The sequence below is a fragment of the Lentinula edodes genome, assembly GCF_021015755.1.
Source record: "Lentinula edodes strain Le(Bin) 0899 ss11 chromosome Unknown C8R40scaffold_4, whole genome shotgun sequence".
Lineage (NCBI taxonomy): Eukaryota > Fungi > Basidiomycota > Agaricomycetes > Agaricales > Omphalotaceae > Lentinula > Lentinula edodes.
Genome location: NW_025764310.1, coordinates 1,006,475 through 1,019,607, shown reverse-complemented (window position 1 = coordinate 1,019,607; position 13,133 = coordinate 1,006,475). Strand labels below are relative to the sequence as shown.

The following is a 13,133-nucleotide window of genomic DNA, read 5'->3' as shown; positions in this document are numbered from 1 at the left end:
GATTAGATTACTGTCACGTGGTCCAGAAATACATCTTGACTTTTCAGAAGCTTTCAGAAGGCTTTCATGATCACCAGGCTAATTTTGACGACAAACTCTGTATATAGACTTTTACTGCTTACTAGACAGAAACCGAAAATACCACAACAAATGAAATAGACCAAATGCTCGCAAGAGCATACGATGTGTACATACTCGTCGAAGGAGAATCACCATGTGCTGGGAGGCGGCGATGAAATAGTGGCCTGCGGCGGTTAAATCACACACACACTCTCTCGTACACAGAAGGAAATATAAGATCATGGCAAGCCGCAAAGATCACTGGTTCAAGTCGATGCAAAAGTGATTCGGGTAATCATCTCCTTAGGCTAGCTTTTCTACGCTTGTGACCACGGTATTATCTACCACTTCTCCTAGATAACACCTGCAAGGACGACAACAACACAAGTACCCGCAAATAAAGTGGACAAATGGCCTCCCTTCACAGATCCTGCAGCGTTCGTGGCACTACCAGTTGCCGTGGCCGAAACAGATACTTCAAAAGTCGAAACAGGAATGATTGATCCAGTCCAGGCTGTAGTCTGAGCCGTTGATTGTCCAGAAAACTGAACCACCTCGGTACATACTCCGGTCCCGGAACTGGCACCAGAATCAAAGTTACACTCAATCTGAATCAATGGTTCAACTCCAACAGCAGAGTCGTTGTTGAAGGTGAATCCGACAGCGGTTGTTCCCACTCCATATATTTCTGGAAAGGCAGATAGTTCTTCAACTCGATCCATGATTGATCACAACGTTTCACGCACCATGCGCTGTGTCGGTAGTCGAGAGTGTCCCCGTTGTCCATGTATACAAAGTACTTCCGTCGACAGTCGTGACGGCATGCCCTTCGACATATTCACTGTTAATGATATCTTCGCCGTATACAGTCATGGTATTTCCATTCCTCGTCGTCGTCCCTAATACACTGAACGAATGTACCAAAGTAGGTGTGGATGGTGGTGTGGGTATATCATTTGACAAACTGTTTGAGGGAAATTGGGCTTCAAACAGCGTAACCGTCCTTGTCGCTGGTATCGCATCGGCAGGAAACACTGACACTGCAGCGAGCAATGTGCCTATACGTTTCCAATCGTAGGTATCAGACGTTGATATTTGCCTACGGACCCACCTGCAATATATATGCCGCGATATGCAGAGTGAAAAGTGAACATAGTGGACCTCTGACGCGCGATTAGGTAGAGGAAGGGGAAGGGGAAAGGACATGCCAAAAGCTAATGCCGTATTTAAGGCATTCAATGTTTGACCGCCTGACTCCATCAAAAAACTCCGTTCAAAGCTGTAAATTCAATGGCTATTTTCCGTGACCTACACGCTACTTACCGTGGTTTCACCTTCAGATGATGTACATTGCATAAACATTGGAATATTGACCATCTAGGAGCCTCTGGGCCTCATCTGCTAGGTACAGAAATAATATATGGACACGAGGGACACACGAAGTCATCGGACTTACTTACATTTGTGGCCAGATAATCACAGCTTTGACCTCCGAAGGCTTGGCATCGCAAAAACCTCGGCAATGACAAGGTGAGTCAATTCTGCAAGTCTTCGCTTTTCTGCTGTCGAGAGTGATGACAAAATCGTCCAGAGGATGACTTCATAAGAAACTGATTTTCCGAGTTACAGCGGTTTCGTGGCTTTTCGTAAAAATCTCATCTCCGTCCATCAGTGTGGCTGCTCACTGTGGCAGATTTGGCACTTCCGATGATTCCACTGGTGAATGCAACCGCTGAGAGTTCAGCGAATTCGAACGACAGAAAATGGTAGGAAATATGTTTTCGCCGGCTACTAGTTCAGCCTCATAAAGCTCCGCTGTTTCCCGATCACGTTGGATTAGCAACCGTGCTGCTCCAGAACGCAAACTCTTCCATCCTCAACAACTACAGTAAGCCATATTGAGCTATATCCTCGATGCCTGACTTTTTACTCGGACAGATAAGTTCAAATCACTACTTTGGCCATCAGAAGTTCTGCAGGCCACAGAGATCTCCGTTTCACAGTCTCCTCAGGCAGACCTTACTACGCTTTTGGCCACTCCCTTTTCCTACCTACTATCTTATCGAAATACAATTTACACATTCCCATAGATGAGACCTGCAAGCGACGAAAAGACTGCAACAACACAAGTACTCGCAAGTAAACCGGACCACTGGCCTCCCTTCATAGATCCTGCCGCGTTCGTAGCACTACCAGTTGTCGTGGCCGAAACGGATACTTCGAAAGTATCAATGGGAACGATTGACCCAGTCCAAGCGGTAGTTTGAGCGGTTGATTGCCCAGGAAACTGAACCACCTCAGTACACACTCCGGTCTCCAGACTTGCACCAGAATCAAGGTTGCATTCGATGTTAATATGTAGCTGGTTCGAGCGTAGCGGCAGAGCCACTGTTCAAGATTAAGTCAATTGCAGTAGTTCCGACTTCAAATATTTCTGCAACAGGATATAGTTCTTCAGCTTCATGCAGAATTGATCACAATGTGTCACGCACGATGCTCTGTAAGAGTAGTCGACAGCGTCTCCGTTGACCATGTGTACGAAGCACTTCCATCGACACTCGTGACGGGATACCCTTCGACTTGGATATATTCACTGTTAATAATATCTTCGCCATATACAGTCATGGTATTTCCATTCGTGGTCGTCGTCCCCACTACACTGTATGAATACACTAAAGTGGGTGTGGATAGCGGTGTGGGTATATCCAAAGTGTCTAGAGGCGTTTGGGCTTCAAAAATAGTTACAGTCCTTGTTGCCGGCATCGCATCAGCAGGAATCACTGACACTGCTGCGAGCAATATATGTACCTACATGTTTTCGGCTGTCAGAATTGGACGGTGATATTCAATTTACAGACCTACCTACGATCTCTATAGCGTGGTATATCGAGTAAAAAGCTACCATGGTAAACGTCTGCAGACGTCTGCCCGCGCGGTTGAGGTGGGGGACAGGAGGGGATGGTTCAAAAGTTACCGTATTTAAGAAATTGTGAAGCAATATTTACTCACTGACATCAATCAGCTCCGAGTCTCCGGCAAATTCGAATCTAATAGATTTATAACTTGAATGGCTTGGCTTGCACCGGTGTGGCCTATGCAGGGCCTATGTAGCGCGATTTCGACTTCAGAGTGTATACACATGATCCTGATACCTTGCATCACTGAAACAATTCTCAACTGCCGGTTCTGCCTGGTACATTGATTAATTTGGAACATTCGTGAGCAGGACATGTGCATGATTACATTGTTGTCGGAGAACCACAGCTTTGACCGAGTCTGAAGCTTCTGAAGGCTTGGCATCGTGATATCGATCAAAAAAACTTCGGCAACGACAAGTTCCTAATTTTTTTGCTCGCAAGCGACTTTACACAACAGCGTTGATATGTTACATATGAATCCTTCCTTTCTTTCTACAGCAATTATACTTTGAGCGGGGTAGTACGGAGGTAGGGCTAGAGGAGAAGAGGGTTTCAGACATCCAACTTGGAGCAGAGCAGGAATTAAACGCGTACATAGTGAACTGTGTGCTCAGGGAATAGCCTCTTGGCTTCCTCGCCTTGGACACTAGCATGCACGATAACGTCTTCTCCAGGCCTCCAGTTGACGGGAGTAGCAACTTTGTATCTGTACAATGATCATCAGCATTACCTCAACCAGAAAGTGAGAGTGGACAAATACTCACTTATCACCCAACTGAATCGCATCGATTGCTCTGATGATCTCGTCAAAGTTCCTTCCAGCTACAGCGGGATAGTCCAATTTGAGCCTGATCTTTTTGGCTGGATCGATGACATAGACACTGCGGATAGTGAAGGGAAGTCCAGCTTTAGTATCGATGTTGGTGGCATCCTGGTAATCAAGCATGTCGTAGAGGTAGGAAATGCGGCGGTCACCGTCGGCGATCTAAGTAGATAAAGTATATTAGTGCAGTGTAAATTAAGATGGCCGTTTAGAAGACTTACGATAGGGTATTGGACGTCAGTCTCTGAGACACTTTTTGTACCGTATTCATTGATGTCCTTCACCCACTTGTAGTGTTCCTCTAAGCCGTTGGCACTGATACCGATGACCTTGATGTTCCTCTTTTCCCAGTCACCTGCTTTGGCCCGTCGAGCGACCTCACCGAGCTCGGTAGTGCAAACGGGAGTAAAATCACCTGGGTGGGAAAAGAGGATACCCCAGGAGTTTCCGAGCCATTCATGGAAGGATTTAATCGGACCAAGCGTTGTTTCGGCCGAGAAATCGGGAGCGACGGAGCCAAGACGAAGAGAAGGGCGGTTGGGGTCTGGTGGAGGTGCAGTGGCTGGAGCGGACATGTTCGTGTAAAGAATCGATGGTGGTTTGGATTCTGGTTTATATAAACCAGCTTTGTGCGAATTGTGTTAGATTGCGTGATTATAGAACGGCTTCTACTTTAGTTTGGGCATGATTATCGCGCAATAGTTTCGCATTCCGTCCGCCCCTTCGCCCACTTGGGAATTTTCAGAAGGTAAAATGATTAACAATTAACAGGTGATAGAGCGCGACGCATCGAAGAGCTATCTAGAGCTATATGTATACAATCTTGAGTCAGCTGAACAGCTGAACAACTCTTGTTAGTTAGACAATGGGAACTCTCGGCGAAGCAGTGAATCAATGAAAATCGAAGCCATCACACGAGTTTACACGGCACGAAATACATACATGGCCAGGCGATATTAATCGCTATTCACAGTGCAACAGATGGAATGATGAAGCAAAAAGGGTGGATCTAGAGAACAAAAAGGGTAAGAATAGTAGCAAAATCGCAAGAGCGGGAGATTAGGAGATTAACAGATAGGTACAGGCATGTTTCTGTTAGTTTCTTCGACCACCTTTATTGAAAAAAAGTATCACCGATGGGTCCTTGGCGATTATTTGGTTCTCCAGCAACCGCGTATAACTTGTAACTCAGGCTGGAGCACGCAACTCTTTGAAAAGGTCTGCAACAGGGCTTGTCCATCGATCCACGACTCGGTTGAATTTACCAACATCATTCATGGGTAGTCCAGTGAGACCAGTCAATTTGAACCGTTGCGTAAACCATGTATGGAGGCATCTGTTAGTCTCTTGTCAGGGATACAGTTCTGCTGTAAACTTCACACATTCCAATGCTGGTGGTGTCGTGATATCAACACCAACATTGATAGATTGGAGGTAGATGATTCATAACAGAGCCCTGGAAGTTTTATCTCGTGCCGCTCTACAGCATGAAGCTGCATGAAAGGGAGGCAATCATTATCTTCATGATGTTCGGTTAGGGAAAAGCAAAGACCCGTTGGTTAGAGACTGCGGTGAATAGTCTGTTAAACGGTTTATAAAGCTGGTATTCTTTTATGTATATGAGAGCACTTCGGTCATTGACCGAAAGTGAAGCGGGAGTTTCGAAGAAAGGTAAAGTGCTGATCGTGCCGCGGGTTTGAATCATGGATGGCATGTAATTGCAATGGAGATTGAGCGACCAGATTCAAAGAATGTTCGTAGCCTGAGCATGTGAAGATGGAGGAAAACTCGCCTGATACCAATAGATGTAAGCCAATCACTTCCAAGTTCCAGGCAAAATGCTCATATAGTCTATTGTTGATGTAGGGAAAGACCTGTATCTGAGCCAAGACTTCGGGATGAATGAATAAAATGCTAAGTGAAATAGGCGCCACTTGGCTCTCTTGAGTGGCGCTTATTCAACCCAGTCTTAACAAATCCTTAGCGCCGTGCTGGCACGGCAATCCCCGACTCTGAATGGTTTCATGACAAGCAGGTATGCTGATTATTCGCGATTATAGAAGTAAATCAAAATTATGTTCAAGAGGAAAATAATATGATGCAGTATGGTCGTATGTAACTGTTGAATATATGTGATTAGATACAGATTGAGGTTATTGTTAAACTTTTGCATTGTGGTGTAGTGATTTTTGGTACGGTTTACAGTGTCTGTAATTTGTATTTTGAAGAATGTATTTATGTTGAATTTTCAGTTTGTTTTCGCCTAAAGATACATTTGTTATACTGTTGACATGGAATATCAATGACAAGATTGCAAAAAATGAACTCCTTCATTTTTGGTATACTGAAACTTCGGAATCAGTCTAGTGTTTGATGTGCGGCCAAAATTGGTGTTGAGAATTAAGTCATGGTCACTGTTGGTCGACCTAGTGCATTGTATAAACTACTAGAATTTTCTGCAATGGCTATCTGTCAACATGAGCAATTGCACTGTAATATACAAAGTTACTGGATGAAAAGGAGTTGGAGATCTTCATTGTAGGATTAGTGATCCATTCATGAAAGAATGAGTGACCTCCATTTGTAAGTTCAGAGGTCGGTTCCACACTGCCAGTGGCAGGATAAGTTTGGCATTCAAGTTGACAATAATAATAAGTACAAGGGGAGGTCAAGCCGGATCAGATTGATTTTCCTGTATTGTCATAATACCTGGACATTGTTATATAGACATACATAGTACTGAAGTGTACTCTGCCCAGAAAAGCAACAATATCATTAAAGTATGCGCACCATTCAGAGTTAAACTATACAACGTAAGAAAACAAACTACATGCACTAACTCCAAATCGGTTCACACTGTTACTACAATAAGACACCTATACATCATACAGCTTCTCCGAAAGATATTATTCACCACACCTTATACCAAAATGGACAGCAATGAATTGATTACATACGAATGAATAGTGCAAGATGATCTCACAAAACACGACCATTTGAATCCGACAAGGACCTCCTCTTTCAGAGTCGGTGACCCAAACTTACCAGGGCCTGCACTTGTCGTCTCCATGACTGGCTAGAGGTAACACTGCCAATGCCATGATTCCGCAAAACTTGGCTGACGAAACTACGTGCACTTGCAAGGGGCACATGATAGAAGACCTATATCCATATTCGACAAGCACCCTTTTCCCCCTTCTCAGATGTATTTAAGTATTCACATCGCCTCGTGCGGAACAACAGAAAACAACACGATCCTAACTTGAAAAGACGAGCAATTCATATAACTTCAACGGGGAACTCCACGTATGGATCGCCAGGGCTATACGCCTCCCATGAAGTTTCTGTGGACTTTCGAGTTTTTGAAGAGACATGGCAGATGAGGATGGACCATTTCCGTCGTTATAAAAGATCGGGTGGCAGGGTTACAGGCCCCGAACGGGTTCAGTGGATTACTCCAGATTACACCATCCATGTAGGAGTTTTCTGATTGCCCTAGTATTATTTGAGGTAAGAGCGCTAATTGGGAGATTATAGTAACGGTGCGGCTTGCACTCTGCGACAGCGCAAATTGAAGGCACCATACTCCTCTATGCCACTCGAAGCTTATGGTAGCCAATTGCATAGTTTTCCCATTATTGGCAGATCGGAAGAACGTCAGTCCGCACTCAGATACGCACCTTAGATAGTTTTCTCAAGTTTAACATTCTTTGCTTTCCATTATTTTTGACGCGGGTAGCCGCCTCATCACCCTCTCTCCAAGTTCCGACTTCTGCGCTAGTCCGTTGAAAGAGGATTGACTAGCTTTAAGGTTCAATCAGGATTGGCGGTTCAGATCTTGGCAAGTAATGAATGGCTTCAAGGCTACTCACAACCGCAATGAAATGCTAACAGTAAGTTGGATACATACGTTGCCTTTGCATCGTTACTAGGTTTATGGCTATCCCTGGCAGTACCCAGTCCCCGAACTTTACCACTTTTGACGGACTTAGTATTCTTTGGCAGGGCCTACGTCAAAGCTGTTTATATAATGTTCCTGACAGTTTTGGCCGTTACTATCAACAGACATTCTCATAATCCCCAGGTGATGATGTTCTCTGATTTCCGCCGACTCCAGTCTCTGAATTAAGCCTACTTTCGTCGCAGTTGAACACTCTCGGGAAGGGAAAGAGGCCCACAGATATGGAGTGTATCCTTGACATATGCTATCTCCGAAAATGGTTCTTCTCGCAGTTCCTTCAAATTCCATCAAAGAGGTGGGTGATGGACTGTGATAGACAGCAACAGGCATTTTCTTGCAGGAACCTTAAAACCACAAATATTTTCAATAGTCCTGCTATGGTCGATTTGGAGCGAGGTGCGTGACTGATGCAAGTCAACTTATGTAGGTCTGTACAGGTCTGTACTCGATTCGTGCTTTTACTCCATATATATAGGGCAATGTATCGGATGAGAACTATCGCCGCTTCTCGTCAACTTTCCTCCATTCTCTATTCCTACGTTGCTAATCATGCTTGAATTCTTAGCAATGTTGTCCACGTCTCCTGAAGATTCTCCTGGAATTGACATGTCCGCAATTTTCGCTCCTTTTTTCTGGGGTAAGTCCCACTCTATCCTCATCTAAATCTCAATTCTGCAGACACTAAAAAAATCTGGAATGGAAAGGATTTTTCGTCTCTATATTGTAAGTCATCACAGCGACATTGTGGAAATTCGTTGTGAGATTTAATCAATGTCGCAGCTTGGGAGGAATCACGATTGTTCAAGCATACATGTACTTCCCTCATCCGACGGATAGGAAGAGCGTACAAGTACTTGTGAGTTCCCTAATCTGACCTCGAAAATTTGCAACGATGCTAACCAAACTTTTATGGGCTGGGATAGGCGGCCAGCATGCTGTAAGTTTACCATTTGTTCCATCGGCTCGAAGATCAGTTGTTGAAACGAGGCCTTCACATAGCATCCTTGACCTGATTTCTTCCGCCCTTGTGGCGCAGTCACTTTACTACTACCTAGTTAGTAGTTTTTCTCTAGAGCTTCTAGATCAGGAGCTGACCATGACCGCACGACAGATTCCCCATTTCGGATCTACTGCGCCGTTGAAGACAATCACACCGTATGTTTCCAATGTTTTTCATGCTTTTTTGCAAGGGACATTGAAAATATTGCTCGTCTTTCCTTTCCAGTGAACTGTCTGCGGAATGTTTGATATCGGGCATTTTGACTTTCACGTACGCTTATCACCTCTCGATGTATCGCCATCACGATGAACCTTGGCTGATTGACTTCATCGGCAGCTCTCAGATGTATTTCGTCTATCAGATTCATTCGGGTGAGCTTGGTGCGATAGATCATCACTTCTCATGTGCTAATCTAAAAACATTCAGTGAAGCGCACTGGTATTCTAGCCTGGACCATCCTTGGAGTTTTAGTAAGTCCTAGAGAAAGATATTGGGCCTTGATTGACATACTGAAATGCACTCGCCGACAGACCCTCTTTGCCGTTATTACTTTCGGTGCGTGCTCAACTTAGATGAATAAGATGTGCACCAGCGTTGAACACATCTATTATACTAGTTGGAGGGATAGGTAAGTTCTGTATTGGAGTCGTCAAGAATGCACAAGACCAACCTTTCATACAGGCTGCGTCGCCACCATGTATGTATTTGCATATGGAGTCCTTGCGGATCGAAGCAAAGACTTTTCGGCGAGTTTTCTTCCACGCCAAGACACTGGAAGAAGCTGAACACTGACAAGGTTTATAGATCTTCTTCGGTCTTGCCAAGGGTTTCGGAGCAGTGACGGATATTATGGCAACAATCGCAATGTGTACGTATCTTTCTAACGCCAAAACGGGTTTCAGTACCCAGTGAGTTCAAAGGGATCTAGCTCATAAAGCGTTGTGCCTGACTAGAATTTTTTGCAGTACCGACAGCCTTATCAAGGGCTTGATCCAGTATATCATTGAGCGAGGAGCTGTGGTGACACTCATCCAAACTCTTCTGTTGATCACTTTCTTTGCTTTCCCCAATAATTTGTACTGGTACGCATGACAATAGCATTTGAGATACCCTTGAACTTGGAAAAACATAGGCTGGCCTTCCATATCAACGTGACCAAGTTGTATGCTAACACATTCTGTGCGTAGCATCAGTGATATATCTTTGATGCATGAGAACTAATATGGGACATCTCCATCCGTAGTCTGCATGTTCGTTGACCTAGTATCAGTCCATATGCAGGGAGTAATCTGATCGACCTGTTGTGGTTTCTCGTAGGCTCAATGCTCGAAAAAACTTGTGGAAGAAGCATGCGCCAAAGAATGATTCAGCGTTTTCTTCCAGTGACATTGATATCCGAAGCACTAGGATCGAAGGTTCTGGGAAATCTTTTGCGTTGTCTTCTCTGCAATCGCGGGTTCGTTCTCCCCCATATTTTCACTGCTGTATGCCTCTGAATGCGAAGTTGAATAGGATCAGAGGGGCCCTGCTGAAATGCCCACAATTACCAAGTCGGTTGTGATTGCAGATGTATAGGCTGTTTTCGCACACTGGCCCGGGCATGAAGAATTGTACTGCGTAATATCATCTGCAGCGCCTCACTTCTTAAGTCTTTTGTCTGAGAGAAAAACTTTCATACCTTTTCTATCCTTTTGGTTTAGTGATCCGGAATCGGAGGGCATTTGGGGATTCGTACACATGTATTTATATTGGTAGTAGTATGATGGCCATTATAGTTATGTTGTTTGTTCTGTTTATTTTACGAGGGTCTGGATTACTGCAGGTTTAGGTCGCTCAATAAGCCTCTTTCAGACTTCTACTACTATCGAGGGGTAGCAAGAGGCTAAAGAATGTGAATCGCGACTACGGAATAGTACGGAATGGAATAGTACGGAATGGGATACTTCTGAGGTCAATGAGAGTAATCTCGGTTTATCTCAACACTTCAAGATTCTACTCCCATTACTCGCATTTCCGAATTTAACGTGATCAATAGATGTCCAATTTATGAGTATTGAGGCACTAGTAGAATATGAAGCTTTTCGGACTGTATTTCTTCCTTGCGTTGTACTTTGCGATTTTGGCGAATATGCAAAGCACACACTCGCAATCTCAATACATAGATCGAATAACGGAAGAGCGAAGAATATATGCATCTATATATGTATCCCCTTGAGAAGACTCTGAAAAGTTGTCTGAATTTAACGGCCACACTACATTTGAACAGAAGGAAGATATGATTGAATTGTATGTACATTGTAGAACTATGTAATGATACACTTGTCTTGGATCAAATGGCACGTCGAGCACCGCTACTACTAGTGCTGTGAACTAGTCAGATATATAGGTAGATGAATGCAGAGCAGAGGTTGACGATAATCGCGATGTAATGTAAGACGGGAATTTTGAAAGAGCTTTGAGGGTCGATGTAACAGAAGTGTGTTTGGACAATCGAAGCAACCAGTGTACAGAGAAAGCGTTTTAACGATGATAGTGTATAAAAGTACAACTCTAGGGATGAGTGTGGTCCGTGACTCGCGATATGAGCAATCGGTTTATGGTCGAATGATTGATGAGGAAAGGGGAAAGAGCAGAAGTGATTGCAAATTTGAAGGAGCACAGCACGATGACGAGTTACACATTTGTAACTCATTCAACGAAACAATCTGCAAGCCCATACAAAACATCATTCACCTTCTCCTCACTCGCCTTCAACGCCATCCTCAAACAGTTCTTATTCATATTTCCAGCCATAGCAAACCCTCCACCATACCCCATCACACCAAATGTCGACGCGGCGGCAGCAGCATCCGTACCCGCCAACCCATCCACACCATTAACCAGGCTTTCCAGCACATGATTGACCATATGCATTTTCCTTAATAGATCCACACTTTGTATCTTTATGGCCACATTATTTGACATGGCATTACTGCTGACGGTGCTCATCACCAGCCCAGCCCATAATGTATCCCAGGATTCACCGCATCGCGCATGTGCATGTGCAGCTGCGGTTCCTGCGCCACCGAGTCCAATAGCCTGTTGTGCCTGTTGAGCAGGGAGGAAGCATGATGGGTGGTGGGTCAATTTAGGTGGATTGTTAGATAGTGCTTCGCATGCTCGGGAAAGATTGTAGTATCCTGATAGAAGACGTATACGTTGGTCTCGAGTGAGACGAGGTTTCTTCGTCTTGTCTGAGTCGATTTCAACGTCGCCTGAAGCCGCTTTGGTCCATTCTTCCTTGCCTTTCAGCATCATCAAATAGTATGCCAAACCCAGTAGAGGCCTCAACTGCGATTTGTATCGATCAGCTAGACCCATTGCACTGACAATGTCCTGTGTTTGACCCGCGAAAAGGAGGTCAGCCCAAATGGGCTCCACTGCTTCGTGAAGCTCGTCGTGTGCGCAAAGAACCGCCACCTCCGTGAGCTGAATGAGGAGTTCAGTCGACGAAACGATGCTTTTGCCTGCCTCAGAGTCTACTTCGACGTCGCCGTGAATATCGTGGTCTGAGGGTGTATCCGGCGCCTGACACACGCACATAGTTAACACGCTCAGCGCCCAGCTCTCCGTTGTTCGAAACGCGTATTTGTGTGCTATACGTGCGATGCCTATCAGCCGAGTGATTTGAGCCTGAGTGGATGGCATGGCGAACACTTCCGCGGGTAGAGCGTATAGAGCCCATAAGAGGGATCGAAAATCTGCCGCGGTGTCGCCGGAGAGGAGAATGGGAGTTTTATCGGAGGAGCCTTCGGGAGAGAGGTGTTGGTGATGTAGATGGGATCGAGAATAAGATGACCGAGTGTTTTCAGCATTGGTCATTATGAGGGTTTCGGCGGAGTCTGATTGAGGGATATTGTCTAATGAGAACATCCCTTCGAATGCTGAACCGTCTCGAGAAAGGATGTAGCGGTGGATCTGAACGAGAAAACGCGGTTAGCGATGAGATTAGTCGGTATGAGAATGGAACAAATGTGTGAGTGAAATCACACCTAAGTGAAGTATATAACGCGAGATATAGTATGGAACGAGGAATGAGTAGACTCACGTTGAACAAAACATTCTCCACTTGTATCACTGTGTTTCCGTCAGGAAGATAGTACTCTGAATCTCGAACTAGTTCTGGTTGTAGAACCATCATTGGCGAAGTTTCGATGCCCATTGGTAATTAAATGCCGCGTTATGTATAGATGACTGCAAGCGTTGAACTAAGCAAAGCAACTATGGAATGGGAAACGGAAGTAGGAGGAGATATGATTTGAAAAAATGAAGATGAGGGAAAGATGAAGATTGGAGGGAAACGTGGATTCCGTGAGGCTTTCTGAGCCGAAT

General features: G+C 44.7%; 5 protein-coding genes across 5 annotated transcripts; 2 read left to right on the top strand and 3 right to left on the bottom strand.

The window, feature by feature from the left end:
- Nucleotides 1-190: 190 nt before the first annotated feature.
- C8R40DRAFT_601983 (uncharacterized protein) lies at nucleotides 191-1,375 on the bottom strand. Its single transcript, XM_046235587.1, has 3 exons — nucleotides 1,172-1,375; nucleotides 807-1,118; nucleotides 191-748 (listed from the first exon to the last, which is right to left on the bottom strand). The coding sequence occupies exons 1-3, from the start codon at nucleotides 1,212-1,214 to the stop codon at nucleotides 414-416; spliced, it is 690 nt and encodes a 229-aa protein (XP_046090546.1). The 5' UTR covers nucleotides 1,215-1,375; the 3' UTR covers nucleotides 191-413.
- Nucleotides 1,376-2,345: 970 nt separating this feature from the next.
- On the top strand, nucleotides 2,346-2,990 carry C8R40DRAFT_601837 (uncharacterized protein). The gene has a single exon (XM_046235586.1). It carries the CDS (start codon nucleotides 2,540-2,542, stop codon nucleotides 2,900-2,902), a length of 363 nt encoding a protein of 120 aa, XP_046090545.1. The 5' UTR covers nucleotides 2,346-2,539; the 3' UTR covers nucleotides 2,903-2,990.
- Nucleotides 2,991-3,277: 287 nt separating this feature from the next.
- C8R40DRAFT_602286 (1-Cys peroxiredoxin) lies at nucleotides 3,278-4,633 on the bottom strand. Its single transcript, XM_046235588.1, has 4 exons — nucleotides 4,023-4,633; nucleotides 3,743-3,963; nucleotides 3,573-3,684; nucleotides 3,278-3,512 (listed from the first exon to the last, which is right to left on the bottom strand). The coding sequence occupies exons 1-4, from the start codon at nucleotides 4,374-4,376 to the stop codon at nucleotides 3,480-3,482; spliced, it is 720 nt and encodes a 239-aa protein (XP_046090544.1). The 5' UTR covers nucleotides 4,377-4,633; the 3' UTR covers nucleotides 3,278-3,479.
- Nucleotides 4,634-7,540: 2,907 nt separating this feature from the next.
- Nucleotides 7,541-10,708, top strand: C8R40DRAFT_1086688 (uncharacterized protein). Its single transcript, XM_046227350.1, has 21 exons — nucleotides 7,541-7,605; nucleotides 7,674-7,885; nucleotides 7,948-8,158; nucleotides 8,328-8,399; nucleotides 8,467-8,485; nucleotides 8,543-8,618; nucleotides 8,686-8,699; nucleotides 8,762-8,816; nucleotides 8,874-8,917; nucleotides 8,988-9,032; nucleotides 9,099-9,133; nucleotides 9,189-9,232; nucleotides 9,293-9,317; nucleotides 9,379-9,390; nucleotides 9,444-9,508; nucleotides 9,567-9,670; nucleotides 9,728-9,844; nucleotides 9,895-9,941; nucleotides 10,006-10,012; nucleotides 10,080-10,218; nucleotides 10,275-10,708. Exons 2-21 carry the CDS (start codon nucleotides 7,832-7,834, stop codon nucleotides 10,335-10,337), a joined length of 1,248 nt encoding a protein of 415 aa, XP_046090543.1. The 5' UTR covers nucleotides 7,541-7,605; nucleotides 7,674-7,831; the 3' UTR covers nucleotides 10,338-10,708.
- A 742-nt stretch (nucleotides 10,709-11,450) lies between these two features.
- C8R40DRAFT_1036624 (uncharacterized protein) lies at nucleotides 11,451-12,939 on the bottom strand (the record flags this gene model as incomplete). Its single annotated transcript, XM_046223597.1, has 2 exons — nucleotides 11,451-12,719; nucleotides 12,850-12,939. The coding sequence occupies 2 exons, from the start codon at nucleotides 12,937-12,939 to the stop codon at nucleotides 11,451-11,453; spliced, it is 1,359 nt and encodes a 452-aa protein (XP_046090542.1).
- Between the last annotated feature and the right edge of the window lie 194 nt (nucleotides 12,940-13,133).

Excerpts from the sequence above, each read along its gene's own strand:
- C8R40DRAFT_601983 (XM_046235587.1), bottom strand. The coding sequence starts at position 1,214 with ATGTTCACTTTTCACTCTGCATATCGCGGCATATATATTGCAG. Across the intron at positions 1,119-1,171 it reads TCGCGGCATATATATTGCAG|GCACATTGCTCGCTGCAGTG; the intron begins GTGGGTCCGTAG and ends GGAAACGTATAG. Across the intron at positions 749-806 it reads GACTACCGACACAGCGCATG|AAATATATGGAGTGGGAACA; the intron begins GTGCGTGAAACG and ends CTGCCTTTCCAG.
- C8R40DRAFT_601837 (XM_046235586.1), top strand. The coding sequence starts at position 2,540 with ATGTGTCACGCACGATGCTCTGTAAGAGTAGTCGACAGCGTCTCCGTT.
- C8R40DRAFT_602286 (XM_046235588.1), bottom strand. The coding sequence starts at position 4,376 with ATGTCCGCTCCAGCCACTGCACCTCCACCAGACCCCAACCGCCCTTCT. Across the intron at positions 3,964-4,022 it reads CTGACGTCCAATACCCTATC|ATCGCCGACGGTGACCGCCG; the intron begins GTAAGTCTTCTA and ends TTATCTACTTAG. Across the intron at positions 3,513-3,572 it reads CTGAGCACACAGTTCACTAT|CCCTACCTCCGTACTACCCC; the intron begins GTACGCGTTTAA and ends CTTCTCCTCTAG.
- C8R40DRAFT_1086688 (XM_046227350.1), top strand. The coding sequence starts at position 7,832 with ATGTTCCTGACAGTTTTGGCCGTTACTATCAACAGACATTCTCATAAT. Across the intron at positions 8,159-8,327 it reads TATGGTCGATTTGGAGCGAG|CAATGTTGTCCACGTCTCCT; the intron begins GTGCGTGACTGA and ends TTGAATTCTTAG. Across the intron at positions 9,509-9,566 it reads ATCGAAGCAAAGACTTTTCG|ATCTTCTTCGGTCTTGCCAA; the intron begins GCGAGTTTTCTT and ends CAAGGTTTATAG.